We start from the raw sequence: 15,691 nt of genomic DNA, 5'->3' as shown, positions 1-15,691 counted from the left end.
TCCAATCCTCTGCGTATGTGTCACACGCTCCAATCCTCTGCGTATGTGTTACACGCTCCAATCCTCTGCGTATGTGTTACACGCTCCAATCCTCTGCGTATGTGTTACACGCTTCAATCCTCTGCGTATGTGTCACACGCTCCAATCCTCTGCGTATGTGTTACACGCTTCAATCCTCTGCGTATGTGTCACACGCTCCAATCCTCCGCGTATGTGTTACACGCTCCAATCCTCCGCGCATCTGTTACATGCTCCAATCCTCTGCGAATGTGTTACACGCTCCAATCCTCTGCGTATGTGTTACACGCTTCAATCCTCTGCGTATGTGTCACACGCTCCAATCCTCTGCGTATGTGTTACACGCTCCAATCCTCTGCGTATGTGTTACACGCTCCAATCCTCTGCGTATGTGTTACACGCTCCAATCCTCTGCGTATGTGTTACACGCTCCAATCCTCTGCGCATCTGTTACATGCTTCAATCCTCCACGTATGTGTTACACGCTCCAATCCTCTGCGAATGTGTTACACGCTCCAATCCTCTGCGTATGTGTTACATGCTTCAATCCTCCGCGCATCTGTTACATGCTTCAATCCTCCACGTATGTGTTACACGCTCCAATCCTCCGCGTATGTGTTACACGCTCCAATCCTCCGCGTATGTGTTACACGCTCCAATCCTCTGCGTATGTGTTACACGCTTCAATCCTCTGCGTATGTGTTACACGCTCCAATCCTCTGCGTATGTGTTACACGCTCCAATCCTCCGCGTATGTGTTACACGCTCTAATCCTCTGCGTATGTGTTACACGCTCCAATCCTCTGCGTATGTGTTACACGCTCCAATCCTCCGCGCATCTGTTACATGCTTCAATCCTCCACGTATGTGTTACATGCTCCAATCCTCTGCGAATGTGTTACACGCTCCAATCCTCTGCGTATGTGTTACATGCTTCAATCCTCCGCGCATCTGTTACATGCTTCAATCCTCCACGTATGTGTTACACGCTCCAATCCTCCGCGTATGTGTTACACGCTTCAATCCTCCACGTATGTGTTACACGCTCCAATCCTCCGCGTATGTGTTACACGCTCCAATCCTCCGCGTATGTGTTACACGCTCCAATCCTCCGCGCATGTGTTACACGCTCCAATCCTCCGCGTATGTGTTACACGCTCCAATCCTCCGCGTATGTGTTACACGCTCCAATCCTCGGCGTATGTGTTACACGCTCCAATCCTCCGCGTATGTGTTACACGCTCCAATCCTCCGCGTATGTGTTACACGCTCCAATCCTCCGCGTATGTGTTACACGCTCCAATCCTCCGTGTATGTGTTACACGCTCCAATCCTCCGCGTATGTGTTACAAGCTCCAATCCTCCGCGTATGTGTTACACGCTCCAATCCTCCGCGCATGTGTTACAAGCTCCAATCCTCCGCGTATGTGTTACAAGCTCCAATCCTCTGCGTATGTGTTACACGCTCCAATCCTCCGCGTATGTGTTACACGCTCCAATCCTCCGCGTATGTGTTACACGCTCCAATCCTCCGCGTATGTGTTACACGCTCCAATCCTCCGCGTATGTGTTACACGCTCCAATTCTCCGCGTATGTGTTACACGCTCCAATCCTCCGCGTATGTGTACATGCTCCAATCCTCCGCGTATGTGTTACACGCTCCAATCCTCCGCGTATGTGTTACACGCTCCAATCCTCCGCGTATGTGTTACACGCTCCAATTCTCCGCGTATGTGTTACACGCTCCAATCCTCCGCGTATGTGTTACAAGCTCCAATCCTCCGCGCATGTGTTACAACTCCAATCCTCCGCGTATGTGTTACACGCTCCAATCCTCTGCGTATGTGTTACACGCTCCAATCCTCCGCGTATGTGTTACACGCTCCAATCCTCCGCGTATGTGTTACACGCTCCAATCCTCCGCGCATGTGTTACAGGCTCCAATCCTCCGCGTATGTGTTACACGCTCCAATCCTCCGCGTATGTGTTACACGCTTCAATCCTCTGCGTATGTGTTACAAGCTCCAATCCTCCGCGTATGTGTTACACGCTCCAATCCTCCGTGTATGTGTTACACGCTCCAATCCTCCGCGTATGTGTTACACGCTCCAATCCTCCGCGTATGTGTTACACGCTCCAATCCTCCGCGCATGTGTTACAAGCTCCAATCCTCTGCGTATGTGTTACACGCTCCAATCCTCCGCGTATGTGTTACACGCTCCAATTCTCCGCGTATGTGTTACACGCTCCAATCCTCCGCGTATGTGTTACACGCTCCAATCCTCCGCGCATGTGTTACAAGCTCCAATCCTCCGCGCATGTGTTACACGCTCCAATCCTCCGCGTATGTGTTACACGCTCCAATCCTCCGCGCATGTGTTACAAGCTCCAATCCTCTGCGTATGTGTCACACGCTCCAATCCTCTGCGTATGTGTTACACGCTCCAATCCTCTGCGTATGTGTTACACGCTCCAATCCTCTGCGTATGTGTTACACGCTTCAATCCTCTGCGTATGTGTCACACGCTCCAATCCTCTGCGTATGTGTTACACGCTTCAATCCTCTGCGTATGTGTCACACGCTCCAATCCTCCGCGTATGTGTTACACGCTCCAATCCTCCGCGCATCTGTTACATGCTCCAATCCTCTGCGAATGTGTTACACGCTCCAATCCTCTGCGTATGTGTTACACGCTTCAATCCTCTGCGTATGTGTCACACGCTCCAATCCTCTGCGTATGTGTTACACGCTCCAATCCTCTGCGTATGTGTTACACGCTCCAATCCTCTGCGTATGTGTTACACGCTCCAATCCTCTGCGTATGTGTTACACGCTCCAATCCTCTGCGTATGTGTTACACGCTCCAATCCTCTGCGTATGTGTTACACGCTCCAATCCTCCGCGCATCTGTTACATGCTTCAATCCTCCACGTATGTGTTACACGCTCCAATCCTCTGCGAATGTGTTACACGCTCCAATCCTCTGCGTATGTGTTACATGCTTCAATCCTCCGCGCATCTGTTACATGCTTCAATCCTCCACGTATGTGTTACACGCTCCAATCCTCCGCATATGTGTTACACGCTCCAATCCTCCGGTTATGTGTTACACGCTCCAATCCTCTGCGTATGTGTTACACGCTTCAATCCTCTGCGTATGTGTTACACGCTCCAATCCTCTGCGTATGTGTTACACGCTCCAATCCTCCGCGTATGTGTTACACGCTCCAATCCTCTGCGTATGTGTTACACGCTCCAATCCTCTGCGTATGTGTTACACGCTCCAATCCTCCGCGCATCTGTTACATGCTTCAATCCTCCACGTATGTGTTACATGCTCCAATCCTCTGCGAATGTGTTACACGCTCCAATCCTCTGCGTATGTGTTACATGCTTCAATCCTCCGCGCATCTGTTACATGCTTCAATCCTCCACGTATGTGTTACACGCTCCAATCCTCCGCGTATGTGTTACACGCTTCAATCCTCCACGTATGTGTTACACGCTCCAATCCTCCGCGTATGTGTTACACGCTCCAATCCTCCGCGTATGTGTTACACGCTCCAATCCTCCGCGCATGTGTTACACGCTCCAATCCTCCGCGTATGTGTTACACGCTCCAATCCTCCGCGTATGTGTTACACGCTCCAATCCTCGGTGTATGTGTTACACGCTCCAATCCTCCGCGTATGTGTTACACGCTCCAATCCTCCGCGTATGTGTTACACGCTCCAATCCTCCGCGTATGTGTTACACGCTCCAATCCTCCGCGTATGTGTTACACGCTCCAATCCTCCGTGTATGTGTTACACGCTCCAATCCTCCGCGTATGTGTTACAAGCTCCAATCCTCCGCGTATGTGTTACACGCTCCAATCCTCCGCGCATGTGTTACAAGCTCCAATCCTCTGCGTATGTGTTACAAGCTCCAATCCTCCGCGTATGTGTTACACGCTCCAATCCTCCGCGTATGTGTTACACGCTCCAATCCTCCGCGTATGTGTTACACGCTCCAATCCTCCGCGTATGTGTTACACGCTCCAATCCTCCGCGTATGTGTTACACGCTCCAATTCTCCGCGTATGTGTTACACGCTCCAATCCTCCGCGTATGTGTACATGCTCCAATCCTCCGCGTATGTGTTACACGCTCCAATCCTCCGCGTATGTGTTACACGCTCCAATCCTCCGCGTATGTGTTACACGCTCCAATTCTCCGCGTATGTGTTACACGCTCCAATCCTCCGCGTATGTGTTACAAGCTCCAATCCTCCGCGCATGTGTTACAACTCCAATCCTCCGCGTATGTGTTACACGCTCCAATCCTCTGCGTATGTGTTACACGCTCCAATCCTCCGCGTATGTGTTACACGCTCCAATCCTCCGCGTATGTGTTACACGCTCCAATCCTCCGCGCATGTGTTACAGGCTCCAATCCTCCGCGTATGTGTTACACGCTCCAATCCTCCGCGTATGTGTTACACGCTTCAATCCTCTGCGTATGTGTTACAAGCTCCAATCCTCCGCGTATGTGTTACACGCTCCAATCCTCCGTGTATGTGTTACACGCTCCAATCCTCCGCGTATGTGTTACACGCTCCAATCCTCCGCGTATGTGTTACACGCTCCAATCCTCCGCGCATGTGTTACAAGCTCCAATCCTCCGCGCATGTGTTACAAGCTCCAATCCTCTGCGTATGTGTTACACGCTCCAATCCTCCGCGTATGTGTTACACGCTCCAATTCTCCGCGTATGTGTTACACGCTCCAATCCTCCGCGTATGTGTTACACGCTCCAATCCTCCGCGCATGTGTTACAAGCTCCAATCCTCCGCGCATGTGTTACACGCTCCAATCCTCCGCGTATGTGTTACACGCTCCAATCCTCCGCGCATGTGTTACAAGCTCCAATCCTCCGCGCATGTGTTACACGCTCCAATCCTCCGCGTATGTGTTACACGCTCCAATCCTCCGCGCATGTGTTACAAGCTCCAATCCTCCGCGCATGTGTTACACGCTCCAATCCTCCGCGTATGTGTTACACGCTCCAATCCTCCGCGCATGTGTTACAAGCTCCAATCCTCCACGCATGTGTTACACGCTCCAATCCTCCGCGCATGTGTTACAAGCTCCAATCCTCCGCGCATGTGTTACACGCTCCAATCCTCCGCGTATGTGTTACACGCTCCAATCCTCCGCGTATGTGTTACAACTCCAATCCTCCGTGTATGTGTTACACGCTCCAATTCTCCACGTATGTGTTACACGCTCCAATCCTCCGCGTATGTGTTACACGCTCCAATCCTCTGCGTATGTGTTACAAGCTCCAATCCTCCGCGCATGTGTTACACGCTCCAATCCTCCGCGTATGTGTTACAACTCCAATCCTCCGCGTATGTGTTACACGCTCCAATTCTCCGCGTATGTGTTACACGCTCCAATTCTCCGCGTATGTGTTACACGCTCCAATCCTCGGTGTATGTGTTACACGCTCCAATCCTCCTCGTATGTGTTACAAGCTCCAATCCTCCGCGCATGTGTTACACGCTCCAATCCTCCGCGTATGTGTTACAACTCCAATCCTCTGCGTATGTGTTACACGCTCCAATCCTCCGCGTATGTGTTACACGCTCCAATCCTCCGCGTATGTGTTACAACTCCAATCCTCCGCGTATGTGTTACACGCTCCAATCCTCCGCGTATGTGTTACACGCTCCAATTCTACGCGTATGTGTTACACGCTCCAATCCTCTGCGTATGTGTTACACGCTCCAATCCTCCGCGTATGTGTTACACGCTCCAATCCTCTGCGTATGTGTTACAAGCTCCAATCTTCTGCGTATGTGTTACACCTCCAATCCTCCGCGTATGTGTTACACGCTCCAATTCTCCGCGTATGTGTTGCACGCTCCAATCCTCTGCGTATGTGTTACAAGCTCCAATCCTCCGCGTATGTGTTACAAGCTCCAATTCTCCGCGTATGTGTTACAAGCTCCAATCCTCTGCGTATGTGTTACAAGCTCCAATTCTCCGCGTATGTGTTACACGCTCCAATCCTCTGCGTATGTGTTACAAGCTCCAATCCTCCGCGTATGTGTTACACGCTCCAATCCTCTGCGTATGTGTTACAAGCTCCAATCCTCCGTGTATGTGTTACAAGCTCCAATCCTCTGCGTATGTGTTACAAGCTCCAATCCTCCGCGTATGTGTTACACGCTCCAATCCTCCGCGTATGTGTACATGCTCCAATCCTCCGCGTATGTGTTACACGCTCCAATCCTCCGCGTATGTGTTACACGCTCCAATCCTCCGCGTATGTGTTACACGCTCCAATTCTCCGCGTATGTGTTACACGCTCCAATCCTCCGCGTATGTGTTACAAGCTCCAATCCTCCGCGCATGTGTTACAACTCCAATCCTCCGCGTATGTGTTACACGCTCCAATCCTCCGCGTATGTGTTACACGCTCCAATCCTCTGTGTATGTGTTACACGCTCCAATCCTCCGCGTATGTGTTACACGCTCCAATCCTCCGCGTATGTGTTACACGCTCCAATCCTCCGCGCATGTGTTACAAGCTCCAATCCTCCGCGTATGTGTTACACGCTCCAATCCTCCGCGTATGTGTTACACGCTTCAATCCTCTGCGTATGTGTTACAAGCTCCAATCCTCCGCGTATGTGTTACACGCTCCAATCCTCCGTGTATGTGTTACACGCTCCAATCCTCCGCGTATGTGTTACACGCTCCAATCCTCCGCGTATGTGTTACACGCTCCAATCCTCCGCGCATGTGTTACAAGCTCCAATCCTCTGCGTATGTGTTACACGCTCCAATCCTCCGCGTATGTGTTACACGCTCCAATTCTCCGCGTATGTGTTACACGCTCCAATCCTCCGCGTATGTGTTACACGCTCCAATCCTCCGCGCATGTGTTACAACTCCAATCCTCCGCGTATGTGTTACACGCTCCAATCCTCCGCGCATGTGTTACAAGCTCCAATCCTCCGCGCATGTGTTACACGCTCTAATCCTCCGCGTATGTGTTACACGCTCCAATCCTCCGCGCATGTGTTACAAGCTCCAATCCTCCGCGCATGTGTTACACGCCCCAATCCTCCGCGTATGTGTTACACGCTCCAATCCTCCGCGCATGTGTTATAAGCTCCAATCCTCCGCGCATGTGTTACACGCTCCAATCCTCCGCGTATGTGTTACACGCTCCAATCCTCCGCGTATGTGTTACAACTCCAATCCTCCGTGTATGTGTTACACGCTCCAATTCTCCGCGTATGTGTTACACGCTCCAATCCTCCGCGTATGTGTTACACGCTCCAATCCTCTGCGTATGTGTTACAAGCTCCAATCCTCCGCGCATGTGTTACACGCTCCAATCCTCCGCGTATGTGTTACAACTCCAATCCTCCGCGTATGTGTTACACGCTCCAATTCTCCGCGTATGTGTTACACGCTCCAATCCTCCGCGTATGTGTTACACGCTCCAATCCTCCGCGTATGTGTTACAAGCTCCAATCCTCCGCGCATGTGTTACACGCTCCAATCCTCCGCGTATGTGTTACAACTCCAATCCTCTGCGTATGTGTTACACGCTCCAATCCTCCGCGTATGTGTTACACGCTCCAATCCTCCGCGTATGTGTTACAACTCCAATCCTCCGCGTATGTGTTACACGCTCCAATCCTCCGCGTATGTGTTACACGCTCCAATTCTCCGCGTATGTGTTACACGCTCCAATCCTCTGCGTATGTGTTACACGCTCCAATCCTCCGCGTATGTGTTACACGCTCCAATCCTCTGCGTATGTGTTACAAGCTCCAATCCTCTGCGTATGTGTTACACCTCCAATCCTCCGCGTATGTGTTACACGCTCCAATTCTCCGCGTATGTGTTACACGCTCCAATCCTCTGCGTATGTGTTACAAGCTCCAATCCTCCGCGTATGTGTTACAAGCTCCAATTCTCCGCGTATGTGTTACAAGCTCCAATCCTCTGCGTATGTGTTACAAGCTCCAATTCTCCGCGTATGTGTTACACGCTCCAATCCTCTGCGTATGTGTTACAAGCTCCAATCCTCCGCGTATGTGTTACACGCTCCAATCCTCTGCGCATGTGTTACAAGCTCCAATCCTCCGTGTATGTGTTACAAGCTCCAATCCTCTGCGTATGTGTTACAAGCTCCAATCCTCCGCGTATGTGTTACAAGCTCCAATCCTCCGCGCATGTGTTACAACTCCAATCCCCCGTGTATGTGTTACAAGCTCCAATCCTCCGTGTATGTGTTACACGCTCCAATCCTCCGCGTGCCCCACATGTCTCTTCGTGCGTCATAGCAGAGACCAGCAAAACATCTGTGGTCAAAGTAGTATCACTGTTTCAACAGCACTTCCTTAAATGCCTTTGGAAAAAGCCACATAAAGCTGTGCATGTGTGAAAACAGTGGGTTTAATATAAATTTCAGCATCTTTTAATTTGTTTCATGGGATGTGGGTGTCGCTGCCTAGGCCAGCATTTATTGCCCATCCCGGATTGCCCTTGAGAAGGCAGGTGGTGAGCTGCCTTCTTGAACTGTTGCAGTCCATGTGGTGTAGGTACACCCACAGTGCTGTTAGGGACGGAGTTCCAGGATTTTGACCCAGTGACAGTGAAGGAACGGCGATATAGTTCCAAGTCAGGATGGTGTGTTACTTGGAGGGGAACTTGCGGGTGGTGGCGTTCCCATGCATCTGCTGCTCTTGTCGTTCCAGGTGGTAGAGGTCGCGGGTTTGGAAGGTGCTGTCGAAGGAGCCTTGGTGCGTTGCTGCAGTGCATCTTGTAGATGGTACACACTGCTGCCACTGTGCGTTGGTGGTGGAGGGAGTGAATGTTTAAGGTGGTGGATGAGGTGCCGATCAAGTGGGCTGCTTTGTCCTGGATGGTGTTGAACTTCCTGAGTATTGTTGGAGCTGCACCCATCCAGGCAAATGGAGAGTACCCCATCACACTCCTGACTTGTGCCTTGCAGATGGTGGACAGGCTTTGGGGAGTCAGGAGGTGCTTCTGACCTGCTCTTGTAGCCACGATATTTATATGGCTAGTCCCATTCAGTTTCTGGTCAATGGTAACCCCCAGGATGTTGATAGTGGAGGATTCAGTGATGGTAATGCTATTGAATGTCAAGGGGAGATGGTTAGATTCTCTCTTGCTGGAGATCGTCATTGCCAGGCACTTGTGTGGTTCGAGTATTACTTCCCACTTATCAGCCCAAGCCTGAATGTTGTCCAGGTCTTGCTGCATTTCTACACAGACTGCTTCAATATCTGAGGAGTCACGAATAGTACTGAACATTGTGCAATCATCAGTGAACATCCCCACTTTTGATCTTATGATGGAGGGAAGGTCATTAATGAAGCAGCTGAAGATGGGTAGGTCTGGGACACTACCCTGAGGAACACCTGCAGTGATGTTCTAGGGCTGAGACGATTGGCCTCCAACAACCACAACCATCTTCCTTTGTGCTAGGTATGACTCCAACCAGTGGAGTGTTTTCCCCATTGATTCCCATTGATTCCAGTTTTGCTCGGGCTCCTTGAAGCCATACTTAGTCAAATGCTGCCTTGATGTCAAGGGCAGTCACTCTCACCTCATCTCTTGAGTTCAGCCTCTTATGTCCATGTTTGAACAAAGGCTGTAATGAGGTCAGGAGCTGAGTGGCCCTGGCGGAACCCAAAAGCAACCATTTCCCTGAAACACACATATTTCAAAGTTTAAATGAATGAGCCAAATGGAATTGGGCTTAAAACATGTGGTCCAGTCCTCTGATTGGCCCATGTGTCTCTGCATGGCAGAGACCAGGAATACCTGTGTTGTCAAAGAGGTATCTTTATTGCAACAGAACTTCTTTAAATACAGAATTTCTAGATATTTTTTCAGCAAAGTCTTTAACAGAATCTGACCCTGCAAAAAGATACATAAGGCTGTGCCTGTGTAAAAACATTGGGTTTAAAAGGGCACCGAAAAGTAAACACGCCACACATGGACGATGCTCACATACCTCAAAGTTTAAATGAATGCGATGAATTTATTTATTTATTTTTATTTAGAGATACAGCACTGAAACAGGCTCTTAGAATTGGGTTTAAAAAAAATTGCACTTTTGAAATTGCAGTTAACAACCCACTCATTGAAACAGCATTTTCACCTCTGTCAGTTTAACACATTACTCTGAAGTAATTCTATAGGTTTTGTACTCAGCTACCCAATCAGTGTCTCCCTTATAAGATTCTCAGTTGCATGATAGAATATATAGTGAGAAAAGGCAATTCATTCCCTAAAGTTCTCACTAAAGACAATAAAGATGCGTATCTATTCAGCACTGCACTGTCTTTCGAATATCCCAAAGCACCTCACATAGAATTAATTCTGTTGCAGTTCTGTGAATAAAGTGGCAACCATTTTGTGCACAACAAGGTTCCACAAACTACAGTGAGCAGTTTCCAAAATTAGTTAGTAACCACTTCCCTGAAACAACTTGCATGGCAAAGATTAGAAGTGCCATACCTGGTTGTAAACAGAGGAACTTGTACCTTATTCCAGGTGCCTTGCATCAGATGCATCAAAAAATTGTTATACTCGTTAGACTCTGTACCTGATGTTACAATATTTTTTTAAAAATATTTTATTAACCTGCTACCATCACATAAGTGCAGAACAAATCAATCCACAGACTAATCAGAAAAGTGCAGACAGATAAAAACTGCATATTGTTATTACAGATTAATAGATCACAAAATTCAGCCAGGTTAGTCAGACATGATCTTCCCTTAACAAATCCATGTCGACCTTGATTAATTCATGCATTTCTAAATAATTATTTATACTGTCCTTCAGAAGTTTTCCAATAATTTGCCCACCACCAAGATGAGGCTGACTGGCACATAATTACATGGTCTTTCCTATCCTCCCTTTTTAAACAATGGTGCAACATTAGCAGTCGCTAGTCCTCCAGCACCATGCCTGTAGCCAGAGAGGATTAAAAAATGATGGTCAGAGCCTCCACTACTTCCTCGCTTGCTTCTCATAGCGTCTGGGATACAGTTCATCCTTGCCTGGTGATTTATTTACTTACAAAGATACTAAATCCCTTCGTTATGTTTATCCCATCAGTGGCCACTGCCGGTACTGCAGGATGTCCTGTAGCATCGAGTAGAGAGGAGACACTGGGAGAAGGAAATGGGGGTCAGGGTTTCCGGAGCCATTCTTGCAGGCCTCAGCGACGGGGTGGGGTGGTGGGGGATCTTCCCGGGAAGGGAGGCGGGGGAGGTGGGGGCGGCAGCGATCACCACTGGTGGGGGAGGGCCCTCTGGGGTCCTGGAATGCCCCTAAAGGAGGCCTCCCCCGACCCCGCTAGGAGGCTGCTCCACCTTCAGTAAAATTGAGCTGGAGGCGGGAAGAGGCCATTAAGTGGCCAATTGGCCTGGGGTGGGAAGACCATCCTCATCCTTCCCCGCCCTGGACAAATGGCAGGGGCCCCGGACAACATTGGGATTTCCATCCACCGCCCCCCCCCCCCCCCCCCCCCCCCCCCCCCCCACTTCCCTGCCTGTCTCCAAGAGCAGAACAAAATTGAGTCCAAAGTATTCATTAAGAACCATGCCCACATCTTCCACCTCCACACACACATTACCTTTTAGGTCTCTAATTGGCTATACTCTTTCCTTAGTTCTCCTCTTGCTCTTTATGTGTTTATAAAACACCTTTGGATTTCCCTCCGTTATACTTGCCAATGTTTTTCATGCCCTCTCTTTGATTTCCTAATATCTTTTTTAATTTTACCCCTGTACATTCTCTACTCCTCCAGCTCTCTGTATCTGACATAAGCTTCCCTTTTTTCCTACTCTGTATGCTGTATGATATCAAGCATTGTCTGGATTTGTGAATTCTACCTGTTTTCTTTCTGGGAATGTATTTGTTCTGAACTCTCATTATCTCCTCCTTGAATTCCTCCAACTGCTCTGACACTGATTTACTTTGAAGTAGATGTTCCCAATTCACCTCTCACATTACTAAATCTGGCCTTTCCCTAATGTAAAGCTTTTACTCTTGGTCTATCTTTGTCCTTTTTCATAACTACTCTAAATCTAACTGAATTATGATCACTACCACTAAAATGCTCTCTCACGAATACACCTTCCACCTGCCCAGTTTCATTCCTTTTTGGACTTGCTACATACTGGCTAAAAAAGTTCTCCTGAATGCATGAAATCCCCTACGTGTTACTGCCTTATTTCACCCGATTTTAACTCTGTTTAAGTGAATGGGTTTTGAGTGAATTAAAATTGGGTCCATTGTTTCTGCACTTGTCAGCAATTTGCTGACATACTTGCTATCCTATCTCACTCTATAAGCATCTATAGTACACTCCCAGCAATGTTCCTCAGTCCAACCCATATGGCTTAATTTGATGCTCCTTCTAGCATATCATCCCTCCTCACAGCTGTGATATTACTTAACCAATATTGCATCCTCCCACTTTTTTTATCACTCTCTGTATCCCATCTGAAAATCCTGTAACGAGGAATATTGAGCTGCCATTCCTGCCCTTCGATAAGACATGTTTCAGTAATAACTATGATTTCATAGTTCCAAGTGTCTATCAGCTCATCTGCCTTATTCACCAGATTCTTTGAATTGAAATATATACTGCAAATCACTGAACAACTCCTTTGTTCTCTGTTTTCTATTTTTTTTCTCTGCCTTCCATATTCGCTTTTTAGAAAAGTGAAGTGATTTATTTTGGTAGGAAGAACATGGAGAGACAATATAAAATAAAGGATACAATTCTAAAGGGGTGCAGGAGCAGAGGGACCTGGGTGTATATGTGTTTAAGTCATTGAAGGTGGCAGGACAGGTTGAGAGAGCGATTAATAAAGCATACAGTATCCTGGGATTTATTAATAGGGGCATCGAGTACAAGAGCAAGAAAGTTATGTTGAACTTGTATAAGACACTAGTTCGGCCTCAGCTGGAGTATTGTGTCCAATTCTGGGCACCGCACTTTAGAAAAGACGTGAGGGCATTGGAGAGAGTACAGAAAAGATTCACAAGAATGGTTCCAGGGATGATAGATTGGAGAAGTTAGGACTGCTTTCCTTGGAGAGGAGAAGGCTGAGAGGTGATTTGATAGAGGTCTTCATAATCATGAGGGGTCCGGACAGAGTAGATAGAGAGAAACTGTTGCCACTCGTGAAAGGGTCGAGAACGAGAGGGCACAGATTTAAAATATTTGGTAAGAGAAGCAAAAGTGGCAGGAGGAAAAACTTTTTCACGCAGTGAGTGGTTAAGGTTTTGGAATGCGCTGCCTGAGAACGTGGTGGAGGCAGGTTCAATTTAAGCATTCAAGAGGGAGTTAGACAGTTATATGAAAAGGAAGAATGTGCAGGGTTATGGGGAGAAGGTGGGTGGAATGGAACTGAGGGAATTGCCCTTTCAGAGAGCCAGTGTGAACACAATGGGCCGAATGGCCTCTTTCTGCACTGTAATGATTCAGTGAACAATTCTAATTTTCTGCCTCCCATTTCAGGCTTTGCTTCTCTCCCTTCTGCATCCATGTTTACGTTCCCATCCCTCTGCTAAGCTAGTTTAAATCCTTCCCAGCAGTACCAGCAAACCTCCCCTCCACAATATTGATCCCACCCTTGTTGTGGTGTAAACCATCCGGCCTGTACTTGTGTCACCGCCCCCCCCCCGCCCCGCCGAAACTAGACCCAATACCCCAGGAATCTAAAGCCCTCCCTCCTGCACCCTCTCTTCTCTTTGTGTAGTCAGAGATTGCTACCTTTGAGGTCCTGCTTATTAATTTTTTCCTAGCTCCCTAAAATCTGCCTGCAGGACCTCATCTTTCTTTCTACCTAGGGCATTGGTACCAATATGGACCACCACCTCTGGCGGTTCACCCTCCCCCTTCAGAATGCTGTGCAGTCGCTCAATCCCACTCCATTGATTTGAACCCATAATCCAGCTGATACTCGAGTACAGTATTGAGGGCATACAGCACTTTCAGAGGAGCAGTTTTTCGATGGGATGTTAAACTGAGGTCATATCTGCCTTCTCAGAAGGATGTAAAAGATCCCATGGCCACTATTGGAAGAACAATGGAGTTCTCCCTGATGTGCTGGACAATATATATCCCTTAACCATCTTCATCTAAACACGTAAGACTGACTGCAAAATCCTGCATCTATTCTTGCTGTCGATGTTATGTTGGGTTTGATGTTGCCCATTTCAGTCTCTGCTGGTATGTTTTTTTGTGTAATTTTTTACCCACTCACTGTACTCACCCCATTAACTGAATGCTTTTTCTCTTCCATTGGTGATAGGCCACAGCTCAGATGGAGGAACGACTTCAGGACATTATCAGCATTTTCGCGCCTGACAGCATTTTGCCGCTTGCAGACGGAGTTCTCGGGTTCATCCACCATCAGATCATCGAACTGGCACGAGACTGTCTGCAGAAGTCACATGAAGCCCTTATCACCTCTCGCTACTTCCTTGAGTTACAGGAAAATCTGGAGAAGATGTTGCAGGATGTGAGTTCCCACCCGACCCGACCCAGCCCAACCCAACCCAAACCAACCCAACCCACCCCAACCCGACCCGACCCAACCCGGCCCAACCCAACCCAACCCAAACCAACCCTACCCAACCCGACCGGGCCTGACCCAGCCCAACCCAACCCAAACCAACCCAACCCACCCCAACCCGACCCGACCCAACCCGGCCCAACCCAACCCAACCCAAACCAACCCTACCCAACCCGACCGGGCCTGACCCAGCCCAACCCAACCCAACCCAACCCAACCCACCCCAACCCGACCCGACCCAACCCGGCCCAGCCCAACCCAACCCAACCCAACCCAACCCAAACCAACCCTACCCAACCCGACCGGGCCTGACCCAGCCCAGCCCAGCCCAACCCGACCTGACCCAGCCCAGCCCAGCCCAACCCAACCTGGCCCAGCCCAGTCCAACCCAACCGAACCCAACCCACACAAACCCAACCAAACCTGCCGCAAATCAACCTGGCACGGCCCAGCCCAGCCCAACCCGCCCCAGCCCAAGCCAACCCGACCCGGCCCAGCCAAGCCCAACCCAACCCAACCCAACCCAACCCGGCCCAGCCCAGCCCAACCCAACCCGGCCCAGCCTAACCCGACTCGACCCGACCCGACCCGACCCATGCAGCCCAGCCGGACCCGACCCGGACCCGACCCAGCCCAGCCCAGCCCGACCCAGCCTAACCCGACCCAGCCCAACCCGACCCAGCCCAACCCAACCCTACCCAGCCCGACCCAGCCCAGCCCAGCCCGACCCAACCCGACCCAGCCAAGCCCAGCCCGACCCAACCCAACCCAGCCAGCCGAGCCCAACCCAACCTGCCCTGGCCCAACCCAGCCCAGCCGGACCCAGCCCAGCCCAACTCAAACCCCTCTCCCCCACCGAACCCCACACTCTCGCCCCCCAACCTTCGTCCCTGTTTACTGATGAACTCCCGGGTATCCTTCTCGATGTGATGCTCATATAAGTTGTTGGTCATGTTCATGAGTCCGATCCTTGACAGCCCAAAGTTAGCTAGTTTGATATGATCCATCGAGGTGATCAACAGTGTGCAACCACA

The 15,691-nt window shown here is 49.6% G+C and overlaps 1 protein-coding gene across 1 annotated transcript in view; it reads left to right on the top strand.

Moving 5' to 3' along the window:
* The window catches only part of LOC137351327 (microtubule-associated serine/threonine-protein kinase 3-like), a 150,105-nt gene that overhangs the window by 99,276 nt on the left and 35,138 nt on the right, over nt 1–15,691 (top strand). Inside the window, exon 7 of the mRNA XM_068015764.1 lies at nt 14,394–14,603. Within this exon, the coding sequence (XP_067871865.1) occupies nt 14,394–14,603 (210 nt within the window). The remainder of the gene's footprint in view (nt 1–14,393; nt 14,604–15,691) is intronic.

Source organism: Heterodontus francisci, chromosome 36, assembly GCF_036365525.1.
Source record: "Heterodontus francisci isolate sHetFra1 chromosome 36, sHetFra1.hap1, whole genome shotgun sequence".
NCBI lineage: Eukaryota > Metazoa > Chordata > Chondrichthyes > Heterodontiformes > Heterodontidae > Heterodontus > Heterodontus francisci.
Note: the sequence above shows the minus strand (reverse complement) of the source record. Positions and strands in the feature narration are given on the sequence as shown.